Below are 15,676 nucleotides of genomic sequence, written 5' to 3' on the forward strand. Positions count from 1 at the left end.
TAATGTTACATCATATTTCACCTACACGTATAATATACCATACGAAAAATATTGTTAACAACAAAAATTGTACGAACGAGACTCGTAATAATATAATATTTGTATAATTGTAATTAATGTTTAACGAATGAATCGTTCTCGGAGGTATGCGTATAATGGCCTTTTGCGTTTATTGTATTTTGGTAAATTTATACTTATCAATTATAATTTCATTATATATATATACACATATATATATTTCCATCATCATCATCATCATCATCAAAATAATTTTTAAACGAAAAGGACCGCAGAAAAAAAGAACATTATTATTATAGACATATTATAAGAATAATAATCGGATTTAAATGCTGCATATGTATATATATACATATATACATACATATATATATACACACATACATATATCGTATATAATATATATGTATATATACACGCGCGTAACTGCATTTCTCTCTTAGCTGCGTATTTGTCCCGCGTTACGGGATATTTTTTCCGGTGGTTCGATCACGATGCTGCCGCTCTTCGACGACGTGCCTTTCAACGAACGCTTGCGACTCTTCATAAAGTCTGAAACACACAATGAAAATGATAATTAATAACGAGCGAATTGTTTTTGGTTAGTTTTTTTTTTTTTCCATATACATATCAACGATGCGTCGTATTGTATAAAGATGAATTATATCGAAACCGGTTATTCGCTTTTCGTTAATTCTGGTTTGCGTATTTTTTTACACATGTACGTATGTGTTTTAACATTATGGTTTACTAAATCCGTCGTTATACACAAGAATACGAAGTAATATACATATGTGTGTGTGTGTGTGTGTGTATATATATAAATATAATGTAATATATATATATAATGTAATGTTAAAACACATACATATGTTAGAAAAATATACGTGATCAGTGCAACGTAATGTTAATTCTTATATCAGATAGATAATTATCATTTGAACTTCTCTCCCGTTTCAAGGACACGGGTAAAAGGAGGGATCGCAATCCGGCCGTGTAATTAAAATGGGCAGACAGTGAAAACGACAAGAGTAAAGAAATTGCAAATTGCGAACGTATTGGTTTCTTATCACACGGTATAAAAAATATGTATATACGAATTTTAGGGTAAAAAAGAAAGCCCGCAATCAAGATCAACGCGCCGTAACATGTCGAAAGAGAGGGCATCTCGCAATATATTACGTATATCGTATCGTATGACTCACAATCTGCGTAGCAGGGTAAACGTGAGCTTTCCTCTTTTTCGCCCCTGGATAATCTTCTCTCTTAATTACGCTGTATATCATACATGTCTAAAATACTAATCATGCGTGTATGTGGTGTTTTATTTTTGAACGTGTTTGTTTATTTATTGTAATCTTATCGGTCCAACGCGCTTATAATAACGTATCGAGAGTATACATGGATAAGTAACAACATAAAAGAGAGAATTATGGAGAGTATTTAATCGGTATCAAGTATGGATATGTATTATTACATATATGAGCATAATTATACGTCGAAGTGCCAGAGTCGATTTTTTTTCTATCCTTTTTCTTTGTTAGTTTTTTTTTTCCATTCGTCTTAATTATACTTATTCAACTACCTTATCGTAAACGTAATTATCTCATATATTTAACGGCTAAACGCGACTCCCACGAACATTATAATACATGTGTGTGTATGTCCGTATGTTTGTATATCTACATATATATGTATTAGGTTTATATCGCACATTTTTTTCTTCGTGTAATCGCAATCCGCGAGTTTGTACCTCGCGGTCAAACAGTGAAAACACATGTTTTGTACACTCAATTTAATTCGGGTAGCAAAATATAAATTTGAGATAAAGTGAAAGATAAGAAGAGAGAAAAAAATTAATAAAATAAATCAAACCGAATGTACGTAAATAAAAGAAATAAAAAAATACCAATATGAGAGAAAATGAAACACACGCACACGCAGACAAGAGATAAAACATTGCAAAGTGCAGAGCTAATTAGTCTAATCTGCCGATGCATTTTATGTACAAGTATATCATTATGATCGTAAATTTATAATGATATTTTTTATTGGAACGGTACGTAATAAGTATAATGATATAGGTATAATAATCACGCTTTTTATGCAAATTGAGTAAATAACTTGCGAGAATAACTTTTATACAACGCGAGCATGTCTTTTGCGTTTTTTTATTCATGTTTTCCGTGCACAAAGTACCCGTTTCTACGACGGTCCATGAAAAGACCACTTTCAACACCTATGAGTCAAAAGTGGTATTTTCTGTACTGCGCGCATGCGCCGTCGCGAACAAATCCAACATCACGCGACCTTAGCCTCAATTTCGTGTTTTGTGAAAAAACGCGTAACATACTCTCGTTATACGAAGAATCGTGTGCAACAAGGAGGCAACGCTCTTTTCGCCTCGCTTATTTGCAATATTCGTCTTCGGCTCGGACGCGTGCTCACTTACGACTCGTATTGCAAACTTACGCTCGGCCCGACAAAACACAGAGTTTGCCTCCTCGTTACACGATATGCTGTTCCACTCTGTAAGTTTTAACATTTCGTCTAATTTCTGATAATTTTACGGTTATAGATGTTTCCTTTCATTTTTGACCCTATCTATTATTCTTATTACAACTATCAAAGTCGCGGGGGAAATTTATTTGTCCAACCCGCGAGGAGGGTGAGCTTCACTCATCGCCACCCCTCTTCTTCAATGCATCGCAGTCGTCATTCAACGGTCGCGTGTCAGTCGCACGGTTATAGTAGTGCGTCCGATTCTCTCTGCGTGCGTCCCATCATTCAGACACACGTTCATTCGAAATACACAAAGGGTCGAGCTCTTCTACATATATATTATACCGACGAATCACAGATGCGTGGTGTGTATAAGCGAGGGTGAATCACGTGCAGAGAAATTTACCCCCTCGACATATGTGCGTGCAGCCTACGTATATTATACATATATATATATATATATACATATGTTACGGTGATTCAACAAAATCAACTATTTTTTCTTTTTCCCAGTCACACGTTCAATAGTTACGGTATTGTGAAATAACGTGTCTTTCCGTTAAAGTATGAGCCATGAACATTTAAAGGTTCCGCTTTCCAGTTTTTCATTTCCCTGCATTCATTTAACACGAGAAAAATTTTGTTCGTTACTTCTGAATTTTATAACTCGCCAACGGGTGAAAATACAGAAATACTCAAATCATATGTTTGTTGAGAATTGAAAGCTTTGTAGACAAAAAAACTAATGTCTCATTCGTTATATGATAAAGCTATACTCGCCCAAAAGTTATTCAATGTCAAAATTGAATTTTGACACTTTTATTCTCATTTTACCACTATGTCTTTCATCACGTGTAAAACAAAACACAACAGCTGATCTTTCGCGCGTAAATAATTGAAAACTTTAAAGTTTATACTACAACCGTTCACATAAATTATTTGGTTTTTTTTTTATTTTTTTTATTTTTTGTAAATCGTGGAACTTGGGGTGTTGAATGGTAGTTCTTCGACCTGAAATAAGTCGCTCGGTTCATTCGTGAGAAAAATTCTTTTATACAAAAATATATACAACGACCAAAACTTTTCTGAAAATCGACTTCACAGTATCGTTTACGAGCCCATTAATGAATGCGCGCCATCTCTTCAAGTTTCGACCTTGTTTCAATTCGGGAAGAATGATGATTGTACGCCGAACGGATTATTCCGGTTTTGCTCCAATGTAAAAACAGGCATCATCATTTTTGCAGACTATTCAACTATCCACTGCACGATTATTTCGGAGAAAAAACCCACGAGAAGAAACTGGAGAATAAGTGTATCTTTTTCTTTAAACGTTGAACGAGAAAAATCATATACACGCTGTGAGACTGTCGCACATTTTCGACTTGAGCTATGAAAACCCACCACTTCGGGAAGACTTTTTACTTACGGCAGTAAACTAATGGTTCAGCGTTTCGACCATGTTCCAGTAAAAAAATTGTACACATATATTTATATCCGTTGTCCCGTACATTTAAATTTGGTTATAGCCGGTATTCGATTCAATATTAATTCATACGACGTATAAAATACCATGTCTCGTTTACAGACGGTAAAAGGGTGTGCGTACTTTTCCGTATACCTGTGTACGAATTCACGTGCGTACAGGATAAGAGAATGTTCAGAGCTAACCCCCCCGATCTCTAGTTCCATATTCGACACGCGATACCGGCAAGCAAGTAACAGCTGACCGCTTTCTAGCCCTCCTCCTCGCCCCATGCACACACCATCATCACCACCTCCGTTAAATACCTCGGACACGCAGCAAAGAGAGAAAACCGTTACACGAGTGAAAAATTCGAATTTCGAACGGTCGCTCACTGGGAGAACGGCGAACCAGCGAATCCGAGACGCGTTGTTCACGGCTTGTTATAAACTGACGCTGTAGTTTACGGCCTGCACACAACGTAACGTGTAACGTGACGTATTTAACCGAGCATCGTGTTTATTGTCTTTATAAACCGTCTGCACCCGCGGCATCGTCGCTCTCTTTTGCATTTGTTTATTATTAATGTCGTACGTCTGTGAAAATGGATCGGGATTGAAATTCCGAATGTGAAAAGTTCCGAAACCACCAAATTCCGAAAGAGCATAACTTCGAGAAGTCAAAGCTCCGCAAGTGCGAAAGTGAGAAAATTTAAGAATAAGAAACATCGAACTTCCGAATGGTCATATATTTTGAGTTCTATGAATTTCTGGCTTGGAGAAATTTCACCACTTTGATTTTTCTTTCTTTTGGATTTTCGATATTTTTACGTTCGGAATTCTGGTAATTCTTCTGATTTTCGGGTTTTCCAATTCTTTACACCCGCTCGTTGAATAAACTACCCTCTGTGAGTAATTGCACTTTTCGGAACATTTCTCTATCCTAACTTGCAATTTTCGGAATATTGAGCCGTCGGCTTTCCGACCATTCGGAAGTTTGTTGTTTCGTAAAAGTTTGATTTCTTTACTTCAAGTTTCGCCACCAAATAATTCGGAATTAGGCCCTTTCGCATCCCCCTCCCGCAAGTACGCCCTTTTGCGAATACAAGTTGCTGGTGACCCCTCCCCCCCTCTTTCGTTGTCGTTAAATTCGTCGGGATACGACCAACAAATATTTTTTACCGGATAGGTATAATTTAAGTTTCGGAAATTACGTTGGTAATATACGTAATCATGTGATTATAATTATTATCATCATCTTATAACGCGGGCCGAGGGAATAAAATAGATGTATGAAGATGAAAGCTCATCAGTATAAATTCGGTGTGAAAATGTTTCGTGTGATTACATACGTATGCAGTATTAAAAATCATGTGAATAGCAGGCGGTGTTTGTGTACAAGTAGCGTCATATGTAAACGTAAACAACGATTGAGAGAGAACAGGGGACTCTATTTTTCTCCATTATTTATTTATTTTTTACACGCCAGGAACAAAATACGTTGCTTTTTATCGTTAAAACCGCGTGTATGCATGCAAATCTCGTGTCTGTTATCTACAATCACCGTTTCTTTGCACCTATGTGTACAATTGAGTGTACAGTGCACGGTACAACACGTAATCAAAATCAGCGTTATACACGTACGAGTGAGTATACACAACGAATATTTCGTGTGCCAGAAGTTGTCCTCTCTCTTTCTTACTCCCTGTTCCCTCGTGTATTTTGCATCGGTACAACACTGTTTTACGTACACACATGGAACGTGCGCACAACACGATTCGGCATCATCCTAGAGACCGCAGCAAGCGAAGAGCAGCGGCAAACGCACGCGACAACGACGCGTCACAGGACAGAAATAGTTGCGACGTGTGGGATGGAACGGAGTATAGATATAATATACATAGGTATACGTACGCGGGTATGAATATAATGGGTGCAGCATTGTGTACATACGGTGGGATGTTTTACCGTTTCAATATTACGATTACAAGTTGGGGATGAGGGAGAGAAATTTTGATGGGAAAAGAAACTAAACTCATCACAGACGGAAAGAAATAACCAGATGAAAGTACTCAAATGTAAAAAATAATTATGTATACCTATAGTGAGAAGAAACGGAGAAACGCTCGCGGGAAACGTGCGAAAAAAATAATATCAGGCCATTGAATTTTACCCGATGGTACGAGTTGCTCAAACTTTTTACTTTATGAAAGAAGGGTATATGCATAATGTAAATATTGGAGGATATTTGACGAAACGATGAGATGATGAACGTTGGTTTACATCACATATTATATACAGTAAACATGAAAATGTATTCTAAAGTTTTGATCAAAAGATTGCTAATCGAATCGGAGTGAAGTACTTTTTTTCTTCAGAAATTCGATTGATTGTAATACAACTCGAAGTGGTCACAAGCTTGCTTTATTGATTGGCTGAAGATTTGATTAGTTTGCATACCTATAATAACTTAAAATTCACTTCCGGTATGAATTAATTATTATTGCGTATTAAAGTAAAAACTATCTAGCAACAGTATATATAATAATAATAATAATAATTTAAAGAGCGAACAATGACGACGATGCGATACGAAATGGCGACAACGACAACGGAGCAACAGTGAGAGTTGGTCAGTACCTACGGAAACACGTATTATAGTTATCATCGTGTTGTTACTGTATACGTGCTGCACGTACAAAAATGTGTGTGTGGTGTGTGTGTGTGTGTGTGTGTGTGTGTGTGCAAAATTGAGTTTATGATAGGTATTATCATATAAACACAAATATGAGTGTATTTGAGCGGCCGACGACAAGGTCGTTCCAATTTTGTTAGCCGATTGTTAAGATCAGACAGTGCAGTAGCTGCTTGCTGTTGTTATTCCGAAGGTGCTCGTAAATCGTCATATACACATACGTATTGCAGTGTCGCAGATAACACGATAATTTATGCGCAAATCGCGTTCTCGTTTATGCATGTGTGTTTAACCCTCAGATGCATTTATAAATACATATTGTCATTGCTATATATTAGTTTAAGAGGCTGGAATTTATAACGTTAGAACGTAACGATGCATTTTTGGGAAAACTTGTTATTTCGCAACTTTGGGACTGCATCTATCAATAAAATTCAGTCAACTTTCACACGGTATTACGGAGCTGATATTTTTGCAAAGAGAACTTCTTTCAAGTCACTCTCAAGCTGCGAAATAGTGATTTTTCGTTAAGCGTTCAGTTTTGATACCGTTACAGTAGTTACTAACTTCAACCTTGTATTAATTTGAGACTCTCGTTCGTTTGTGTTGCAGAAAACTACGTCGCAGACAAAAAACTTTGTGTCACCACGGCGATGACGATGATCATCTTTGCACGAGGCATTCGGGAGAATGGTAGGTAAATTATTTTAAACCGGATAAAACGAGTATAAAAAACACATTACTACAGTTGTCTTCTTAAATATGTACATAAGGATTTTTCGGTTCAGTACGTTTTTCAGGTAGTACAGCATATATTGTGTATGACATACATGTTATTCACGTGCAGGTTACAGAGGATTGTCAAGAGTGAGGAGGAACTTCTTTTTGTATGAATGAAGCACGGCACGTGCACGTCGTTTTTATATTATTTTTTTTATCCACGGGTATTAAAATTTACGACACAGGACAGTAGAGGTACATATAGGCTTTCGTTTGGTATGTTATACACAAAATTGTAGAGGATAGAGTGAAAGAACAAATTAAGGGGGCAGAAGAAGAGACCGGACGAAAGATTCCATAACTGGAATTTTATAGGTGAAAAATGTTACTATTCGTACAATTACTTGATACAAACAATTTTGCTTCAAGTATTAAAAAGAAGTTTTACTCTATCATCGGTATTCACTCATATGTACCTACTACTGATCGATGTGATAAAAACGATCGAGTCGTTGCTTGTTTCGAACACGAACTAAACATGCAAACCTGATATTCTCTACAACCATAAAGAATTTAGTAAAAAGTGATCATAATATATGACCCCGAAAAACTTCATGCAAATACCTCTACATGCGTATAATTATATGCTTTTTTTCGACGAATTTTTTGGCTCTAGTGCTGTCTGAGATATGCTATACTAGATTGATGTACCGTTGGATTCGTCGTCTCAGTGCAAAAATTTGATATGATTTTTCCCCAAAACTTCTTTTCATTCATTTACATACATCATCACGATGAGTATCGTTCAAGCATATCATCTTTCTCATTCTTGAACGATGAAGGAAATGCAATGTTCATTGGCCACAACCAGTTTCTGCGAGGAGTTCTAAATGTCCGAAGAACGAAAAGAGCAGTATGAGGGGGAGGATATCGTTTTCGGTCACGAATCGTGCAGTATTTAATAAAAAAAGAAGGGCTCACCGGTGATCGTTGACTGTTTCCTCGCGGCGTGTGGCAGAACGGGAGTGGTCGGATCGTCGGGGGACTGTTTGAGCCTGACCTCGTCGAGTTCGCGTTCTTCATCGTGAGGACGAGTGGCGTCGGGAGTGGTTTCGTCGTCCGACCGATCGTCGATGTCTGGAACGCGGTGTTCCTGGGGCGGCGTCATCTCGGCGTTTCTCGCGATTAGGGGGGTGGTCGTGACGGTGGAAGGCTTGGCCTCGCTGTTGGCGAGAGTGGCCGCCTTGACCTTAGCCGGTTTTCGGGGTGTGCTGGGAGCGTGTTTCCGCAAGTAGGGCATGCCCCGGAGGGCGTAGGGCTCGGGGACGACCTCCGTCGGCGCGATGACCTCCCAGGTGTACCTCGTCGAGGACCGCGGCACCCCGGACTGGAAGTCGAAGCCCCATCGCTCCGCGTCCAGTCGTGATTGAGCCTGTAATTCACGCTCGGCAAGGGCGCGGGCTGCCGCGTGATCGATGGGCCCGAAAAGGTCCCGTCGGATCGGAGCCAGCTCAGCCTTCGTCGGCACGACGCGGCCGCGGCCCTGCTGCAAGCCGCCCGCCGAACTCCGGCCCATTTCCGTCATTAGCATCGGGTTCAAAACTCGCGCGCTCATATCTCTCGCCCCTTGGATGCCTCTTGTCGCCGCGGCGCGGCGCTCCGCGAGTCTCTTGGTCAGCACACGCGAGTCGCCCGTCTCGGTCCACCGCCTAGTCTCGTCTCGATTCCTAGCCGCGCTGGGCACCGACAGGCAAACACACAGGAACTTGCGACTCACCGACACACAGGCGCGATTCTCGCCCCGCGCGCGCAGTTACGACGACACACAACGATTATTACACGCCTCCTCTATTGCCGGACTCGGCCAGAAGGTGGGAGAGAGACGGACGAACTATCGTCGTTCAAAATGTCCGCCTCTTTTATCGCTGCACCGACCTCTTCTTATTCACTCAAATATCCATTTCCCAAGAGTTTCAACCCCGATTTAGACCGTTTTCGCAACGATTATAGTAGACGATGTTGTACGGGAACGTTTAGAATACTTTGGAGGCCGGTATCGGGATACTTTCTCTCACGTACTTAAGGATATCTGTTTCTCGTGTGGATTTTCACAGGCGCTGAATAGCGTTGCTGTGGGGCGCACGCCGAATCGAATCGGTATTCGGTACTAACCGCACGGTCAAAAGTCGAGACTCTGTGCTTTTGAAACACCACTTTCCACTACTTTGAACACAAATTCCACCACTTGAATGCGAGCGTGAAATCACACGGGACTATTTATCACACGGCCCGCGTAAACACGTACGCACTTGACACCGATGCGCAACTACACTCGAAGTTTCCAAACGAGCTCCGTACACACGTACGCATATACACACGCACACAGTGCGAACCGAGTTGGAATGGACGAGAAAGAAAAATGCGCGGGCTTCCTCGACTTCTTTCACTTTTTGATCGATTTGTGGAAAGATTACTGAACAGTACTCCGACGATTATTCCTAGGTATATATCGCGCACTTCTCTTCTGTTACACTTTATCTCGGCACGTAAGAAAATTCCGATTCACGAAACGACGTCGACCACGGTGATGATGATCAAACTCTCTTCGATGCTTCTCTTTCTCGCGTGGTAGGAACCTCGAGGACTTGACGCGCCCGCGCAGTTAAGTGACCAGCTCACGGTTTAACTTCCGCTTCTGTATGCGTGCTCGTATATACACAGGCGGGTTTTTATGTGTCTCTGGAAGCAGCGAGCGAGCGAGCAAGTCAACGCTGTCGACGACGAGAGAGAGCGCGGGTTGTGGAGAATATTGAAAATCTGGCAACGTTGCGGTCGGTGCGCGAGGCCTGAGGAACTTCTGAGCGCGGAGCTCGCAACAAACCTTAAACTACACCAACACAACCAACCAGCGACTTGAGGACTGTGGTGGAGAGACGGGCATCCGTGGAAGTTGTCGAGAAATAAGGACGGCGAGATATGCCAGAATGAGATTTTTATGCTTTTTTTTTTTTTTTTTTTGCAACGCGTGTGACGTTTTTTTCTTCGACTTTATTCTTTTCGTGTTTTCTTACTTCACGACGTTAAACTCAGGTTGTAATTATCAATGGTTGGATTATCATTACTGTTATTAATGTTCTTCCGACAACAAAACTACTCCGTTATCATCGGCACCTTGGTGCTTGTGTTTTAAGTAGTATTTTAAAAAAGAGATTTCATTCAATAATCTCCTCCACTTTTTTAAGACAAGAAAATCATCTTAGCAGCAATAAAAAAAAAATTCTTTTCTCAAATCTACACGTGTAACAGACACTGTATACAGGTAATCATTGAACATCTCCTCGTGGGTGTTGCATGTATTCACTTAAGCCACACGATGTGGCAATACGTATAAGTCTGCATGGATATGCGTACACCACCCGTGTGCATATCACACTTCCCGCCAATAACAAAAATGACAGTTGCAGCAGTGGCAAGGCAGAACTCCACTACCACTGCGCGTTATCGCGTTCTATGTATAGATGTACAGGAATTCTTGCGTGTACGAGAAAATCGCGTTATTTTAATTTTTTTTCCTTATATCGTGAAATCTGGGATTAAAATCGAGCCGAGGTTGGTTTCCTGGTCAAGAATCAACGAAATGAACGACAACCGAACGCGGGACTTTCAACTAAAACTCTCCTTCTTTCTTCCTTTCGATTTCTCTCTTTCTCTCGAAGCTTTGTTTGCTTTTTTTTTTTTTCTTTTTTTATTTCAAACACTGCGCGCGCGCCTCCGTCGCGATCTTAACCAGGCGGTTGTGGAACGCCGTTTGAACGCGTAGAGTTTTTGATTCAGCGTCACACGGCAACTCCACACTCTCCCGATCCCGTCGGGGAGGGGCAAACCGGGTGTCACAGGGAAGGGGAGAGCCAATTGCGCCTCCGTCCCGCCCTCTCCACCCCAATTCTCACCACGCACCCTCGATCTCTCTTTATCTTTCTCTCTCTCTCTCTCTCTCTCTCTCCTCTCTCTTTGTCTCCTGCTCGAACTCCCAATTTATCTGTCTCTCTTATTTCTTGGCCGTCGGTGGCGCCATCAGCCGGGTTTTTCTGTGCCAAAAATTCAACCGCACATTTTCTCGTCTAGGTTAACGTACGCGTCCCTTGGCCTGGCAACGCGTTGGCAGAGGTCGATCATTATCCATGTGATGCACGAAGTCGTCGACGGCGGTTTTTCCTAATTCCTCAATCGTCTGAAGGACTGCGGGCGGGACTCGCGGCCCCTCCACCGTTCTGCCGCATCTTTTCCACCCCCACCATCGCGCTTTTTGGTCAGACGTGGTGGGGCTTCGCGATATTAACCTGTAACCGTTGACCATGCGCACGCAGATCGTATGGGCATGATACGAGTTTCGTATGCGTGTATGCGTGTACGCATTTGTTACACACGCGTTTTCGTATATCACAACGCGACGCTGTACGGCGTGCATGTATCTCATCCTGTACATATAGGTATGTATAAATGTACGTACGCAGAAGCGTATATACGTGCGTGTACACTTTGCACTGCGAGAGTGCAGCTTGATAGCGGTAATTGAGGCGGAGAGATCGCGAAGAAAAGAGCGGGATATTTGAATCAGGCTCGATAATTGCGGAAAGGATTGAAATTCTTCTATTTCTTATGTACAGCTTTTTGAGAATATTGTGTACGATTCGAGTCCCGATACAAAATTAAGGAAAAAATATCGTGAAAATAAGACAGAGTTGAATCGTTCATTTCACTCCAAGATTCCGATTCATTATGTATACAAGATTCACATATGTTCATATTGTAATACGTAAACCAAGATTGATGAGACATTTACGGCAATCGGAATTCCCGTACCTCCTTTCGAACGTTGTAAACTGTATTAACCGTATTACATGTATGTAAAATAGATACAAGTTCTATCCGATAGATATAATTTTGATCGTTCGATGTTTAAAGCTTGAGTCCAAGATTTTCGGCGAAGAAGAAAAAACAAATACGTATCGACGTGTATAGGGTTTTAAGGAGAAAAAATAGACGATTTTTTAACGGTTTTGGAGACCTCTTTAACCTATGCGACGCTCGGCAGAAAATCTCGCGATTCCAATCGCTGATTATATAGGTAACTTTGTTTGTGTATAATTTTATTAGGCAGCTGCTGCGACGCGCGATGTTAGAGAAATAGAAAAACAGATTATAAGGAAAGATCGCTGCCGTCAAACACCGGGTGTGTGCGTTAAATTCGAGATGAAATCGCAATCTGAGAATTGCGGGGGCTACGTTTTGTTTTATTCATGCCTACCAGTCTATGTACAATCATATACCTATGTATAATATACATACTGAAAGTTTTCGGTTCGTTGATACTTGGTACATAAATAATATTACATAACATGGCTTCCAATTTGCTGTATTTACATAAGATGCAAGAATTTTGCCGCACATTTTGTTTGGTTTATAATTTTTCACATATGAGTAATTCAGCGTTAATTTGCTCTATTGAATTTTGCAGATACCTAATGTACATGCCGAAATGTAAATATGCGAAGACATTTCTCTTCTTGGAAAAGTCATTACAGAAATTTGCGAATCAAAGAAAAAATACCAATATCGTTACGAAAATTGTTGTGAAAGTTTTTACTCCGCCAATGTCTTCACATCTTGCATTATATTTTGGTTCCTTCACTATCCACCTTTTTCAAAACCGCGTGTGCCGTGAATATAATTTTATCAACTGTGCGTAACCTCGTGACGATTCGGCGTAGCACGGTATGCGTACACCCATATTTATACAATCACGCACAGGTTACATACGTGTAATATTTATCGTTTTGAAGAGGTACAAATATATATTTAAAAAAAATCGTGACTGAAATAACGCTCGCGTAATTTTCAATAATATCGGAACATTCCCCGGCAAGAATTTACGGTCTAACGTGTTCTGCGAATACTCCCTTTTCATTCATCAGCCTCGATTCGCGTTCGTTTCAAGGTCGCCTCGTTTCATTCCTAACGCGACTCTCGACGTAAACAAGTATCAGTGACGGAACGAGTGCCTTCTGCCGTGCAGCGCTGTCGTGTCGCCGTCTTTAACCTCGCGAGAGTCCAACGTAAGTTCTCTAATTATCTATTGCCAGCTCCAACAGCTCCAATCGACGATTCCCGCCTCGCCTTGCCCGCCTCGCTGCTACGCAACGAGATCCGATGGCGATGGCTGCGCTGCGATCGACGCGCCACCGCGCGGCATCGACGTTTAGTTCGAGTCGCGGCCGCTGTCGGCGGCCCTGTCGCCTCGCTTTTTGAGGCGCGAAGCGTTCGAACACCGTTATCGATACTGCGCCACGAGGCGAGGGAGAAGGAGAGAGAGAAAGATGGAGAATGGAAACTGATGAGCGCAATTATGACGAAATTAATGTGTTGCAAAACTTGTTTAATATTCAAACATGCCTGTCACAAATTGCACGAAACATTCAAACTACTATAATTAACGATATCTATCGGCTAATGAAAGACGTTAGAATACAAATTTTAATTTAGAATAACTTGGCGGTAAGAAAAGTCGCATAATTTACAAGTTGAACATGCGGGGGTTTGTTTTCTATTTTTTCACATTACCTACAACGTGATTTTCGTGGGAAACTTTGTAAAACTGCGGTAGATGGGGATACAATTATGCGTTATATTATGTCTTTTCTTCTCTTCCTCTGCACTGCTCTTCCTCATCGGGAATAAAAACTGATTATTTCCCTTACAATTGAATTGATCGATGAAGACGTATATACCTGTAATATTCTATTATTAAAGGTATGTACAATAAGCAATACATTAACGCCTGTGATACGTACGATATTGATTCGATGTCGTGTCACAATGAATTGATGCATCGATCGGTCGCACAGGTATCCAGTATACCTATTAAATTGCATTCTAGAGAGAGATAAAGCGAGAAAGAGAGAGAATGAGTTGAGAAGCGACTATATATATATATGGGTCATTCCACCAATTATTGAGTGAAGTTGTGCCGGGGGGTCGGAACTTTACATAACAAAAAATTTTATTGAAAAGTACTTAACAAAGAGAGCTTTCATGATACTTCGATACTTCGAAAGGGAAAAAAAAATCACGAAAGCTCTCTTTGTTATGTACTTTTCAATAAAATTTTTTGTTATGTAAAGTTCCGACCCCCCGGCACAACTTCACTCAATAATTGGTGGAATGACCCATATATATACATACACACACACACACATACATGTATTGCTGCAAAACACTCACCGGACTGCATCATTCATTCATTTATATACATACGAACGGCAGACGCGTGTACAAGCATGTGTTCTGTAACGATCATTATTATCATCATCATCACCATTATCATTATCATCAGCTGCACGTGAGAACTGGGCCGCGCCTTTCGCATAACTCGCGTTTAGTCAACTGAATCGACGAACGAACAAATCGACGAACTACTACCAAAATTGAAAGATGTTAATAATAACCAGGAGATTGGTAAACAATAAAAAATAGTAATCACACAATAGTGATAATAATAATAATAATAGTAATAGTAATAACAATAATAATAATCGCAGGGTGAACGGAAGAAAGTGAATAGAAAATAGGAAATGAACTAAATTAATCGAGATGAACAAAAAATTTGATATTTTTTCTTGAAATATTCAAATTTGAAGATAGTTGTTCCTGATACATTTATTATACTTTTGTTTGAAGTATCCTGTTATAATTTGAGACACTTCGTATACGTAACAGGATATTGGAGAATCTTTTCGTAATGTCTATTTTAAATAACTATAATCGTACGTGTTAATACCTAGATTCGGAATAAGGGAAGGGAAGGAAAGAAAGGGAAAGAGAAAACGAAAGGGGGAAAATGAGAAGAAAAAGAATAGAGAGGGTATCGAATCTCTTGGATCAACACTCTATCGTCGTGCGATGTTATCTGAAAGTGAGAACTTACGACCTTTATAGCCGCATGGTGTATGGTCGGCGCTCTCTCTCTCTCTCTCTGCATCGCTGAAGCCAGACAGCGTGTCGCCTGTACCTAGTATAACAGGGATAAATACACGTTATATAAACATATAATATTCATGATGCGCACGAATTTGTTGACTGGAATGGAATAACAATAATAACAATAGTTATACGTGCTTTGCAGGCCAAGTTTTTTTCATCGTTTTTCTATTCAGAAAAACTCATTCTCGATAATCGGGTACCAAATTTTATATTTATACTTCATGTATTCCGACAAGT

General features: G+C 40.3%; 2 protein-coding genes across 5 annotated transcripts in view; one reads left to right on the forward strand and one right to left on the reverse strand.

Moving 5' to 3' along the window:
- LOC124180771 overlaps positions 1-15,676 on the forward strand; it is a 90,245-nt gene that overhangs the window by 21,520 nt on the left and 53,049 nt on the right. For 2 of the 4 annotated variants that reach the window (XR_006870304.1, XR_006870305.1), the window contains exon 3: positions 7,292-7,372. Coding sequence is in view for 1 of the 4 variants with exons in the window: in XM_046566545.1 (XP_046422501.1) it covers positions 6,552-6,616; positions 7,292-7,372 (146 nt within the window). In the remaining 3 variants the exon portion in view is untranslated. Of the gene's footprint in view, positions 1-6,551; positions 6,617-7,291; positions 7,373-13,439; positions 13,516-15,676 lie in introns of those variants that run through there. The other 2 variants (XM_046566545.1, XR_006870306.1) reach the window with 2 other exon arrangements.
- LOC124180770 lies at positions 317-11,209 on the reverse strand. Its single transcript, XM_046566544.1, has 2 exons — positions 8,381-11,209; positions 317-570 (listed from the first exon to the last, which is right to left on the reverse strand). The coding sequence occupies exons 1-2, from the start codon at positions 9,012-9,014 to the stop codon at positions 458-460; spliced, it is 747 nt and encodes a 248-aa protein (XP_046422500.1). The 5' UTR covers positions 9,015-11,209; the 3' UTR covers positions 317-457.

The sequence above is a fragment of the Neodiprion fabricii genome, chromosome 4 (assembly GCF_021155785.1).
Source record: "Neodiprion fabricii isolate iyNeoFabr1 chromosome 4, iyNeoFabr1.1, whole genome shotgun sequence".
NCBI classification, from domain to species: Eukaryota; Metazoa; Arthropoda; class Insecta; order Hymenoptera; family Diprionidae; genus Neodiprion; species Neodiprion fabricii.

Coding starts and splice junctions, on each gene's coding strand:
- LOC124180770 (XM_046566544.1), bottom strand. CDS start 9,014: ATGAGCGCGCGAGTTTTGAACCCGATGCTAATGACGGAAATGGGCCGG. Junction 571..8,380: donor GAAACAGTCAACGATCACCG/GTGAGCCCTTCT, acceptor TGTGTGTTTCAG/ACTTTATGAAGAGTCGCAAG.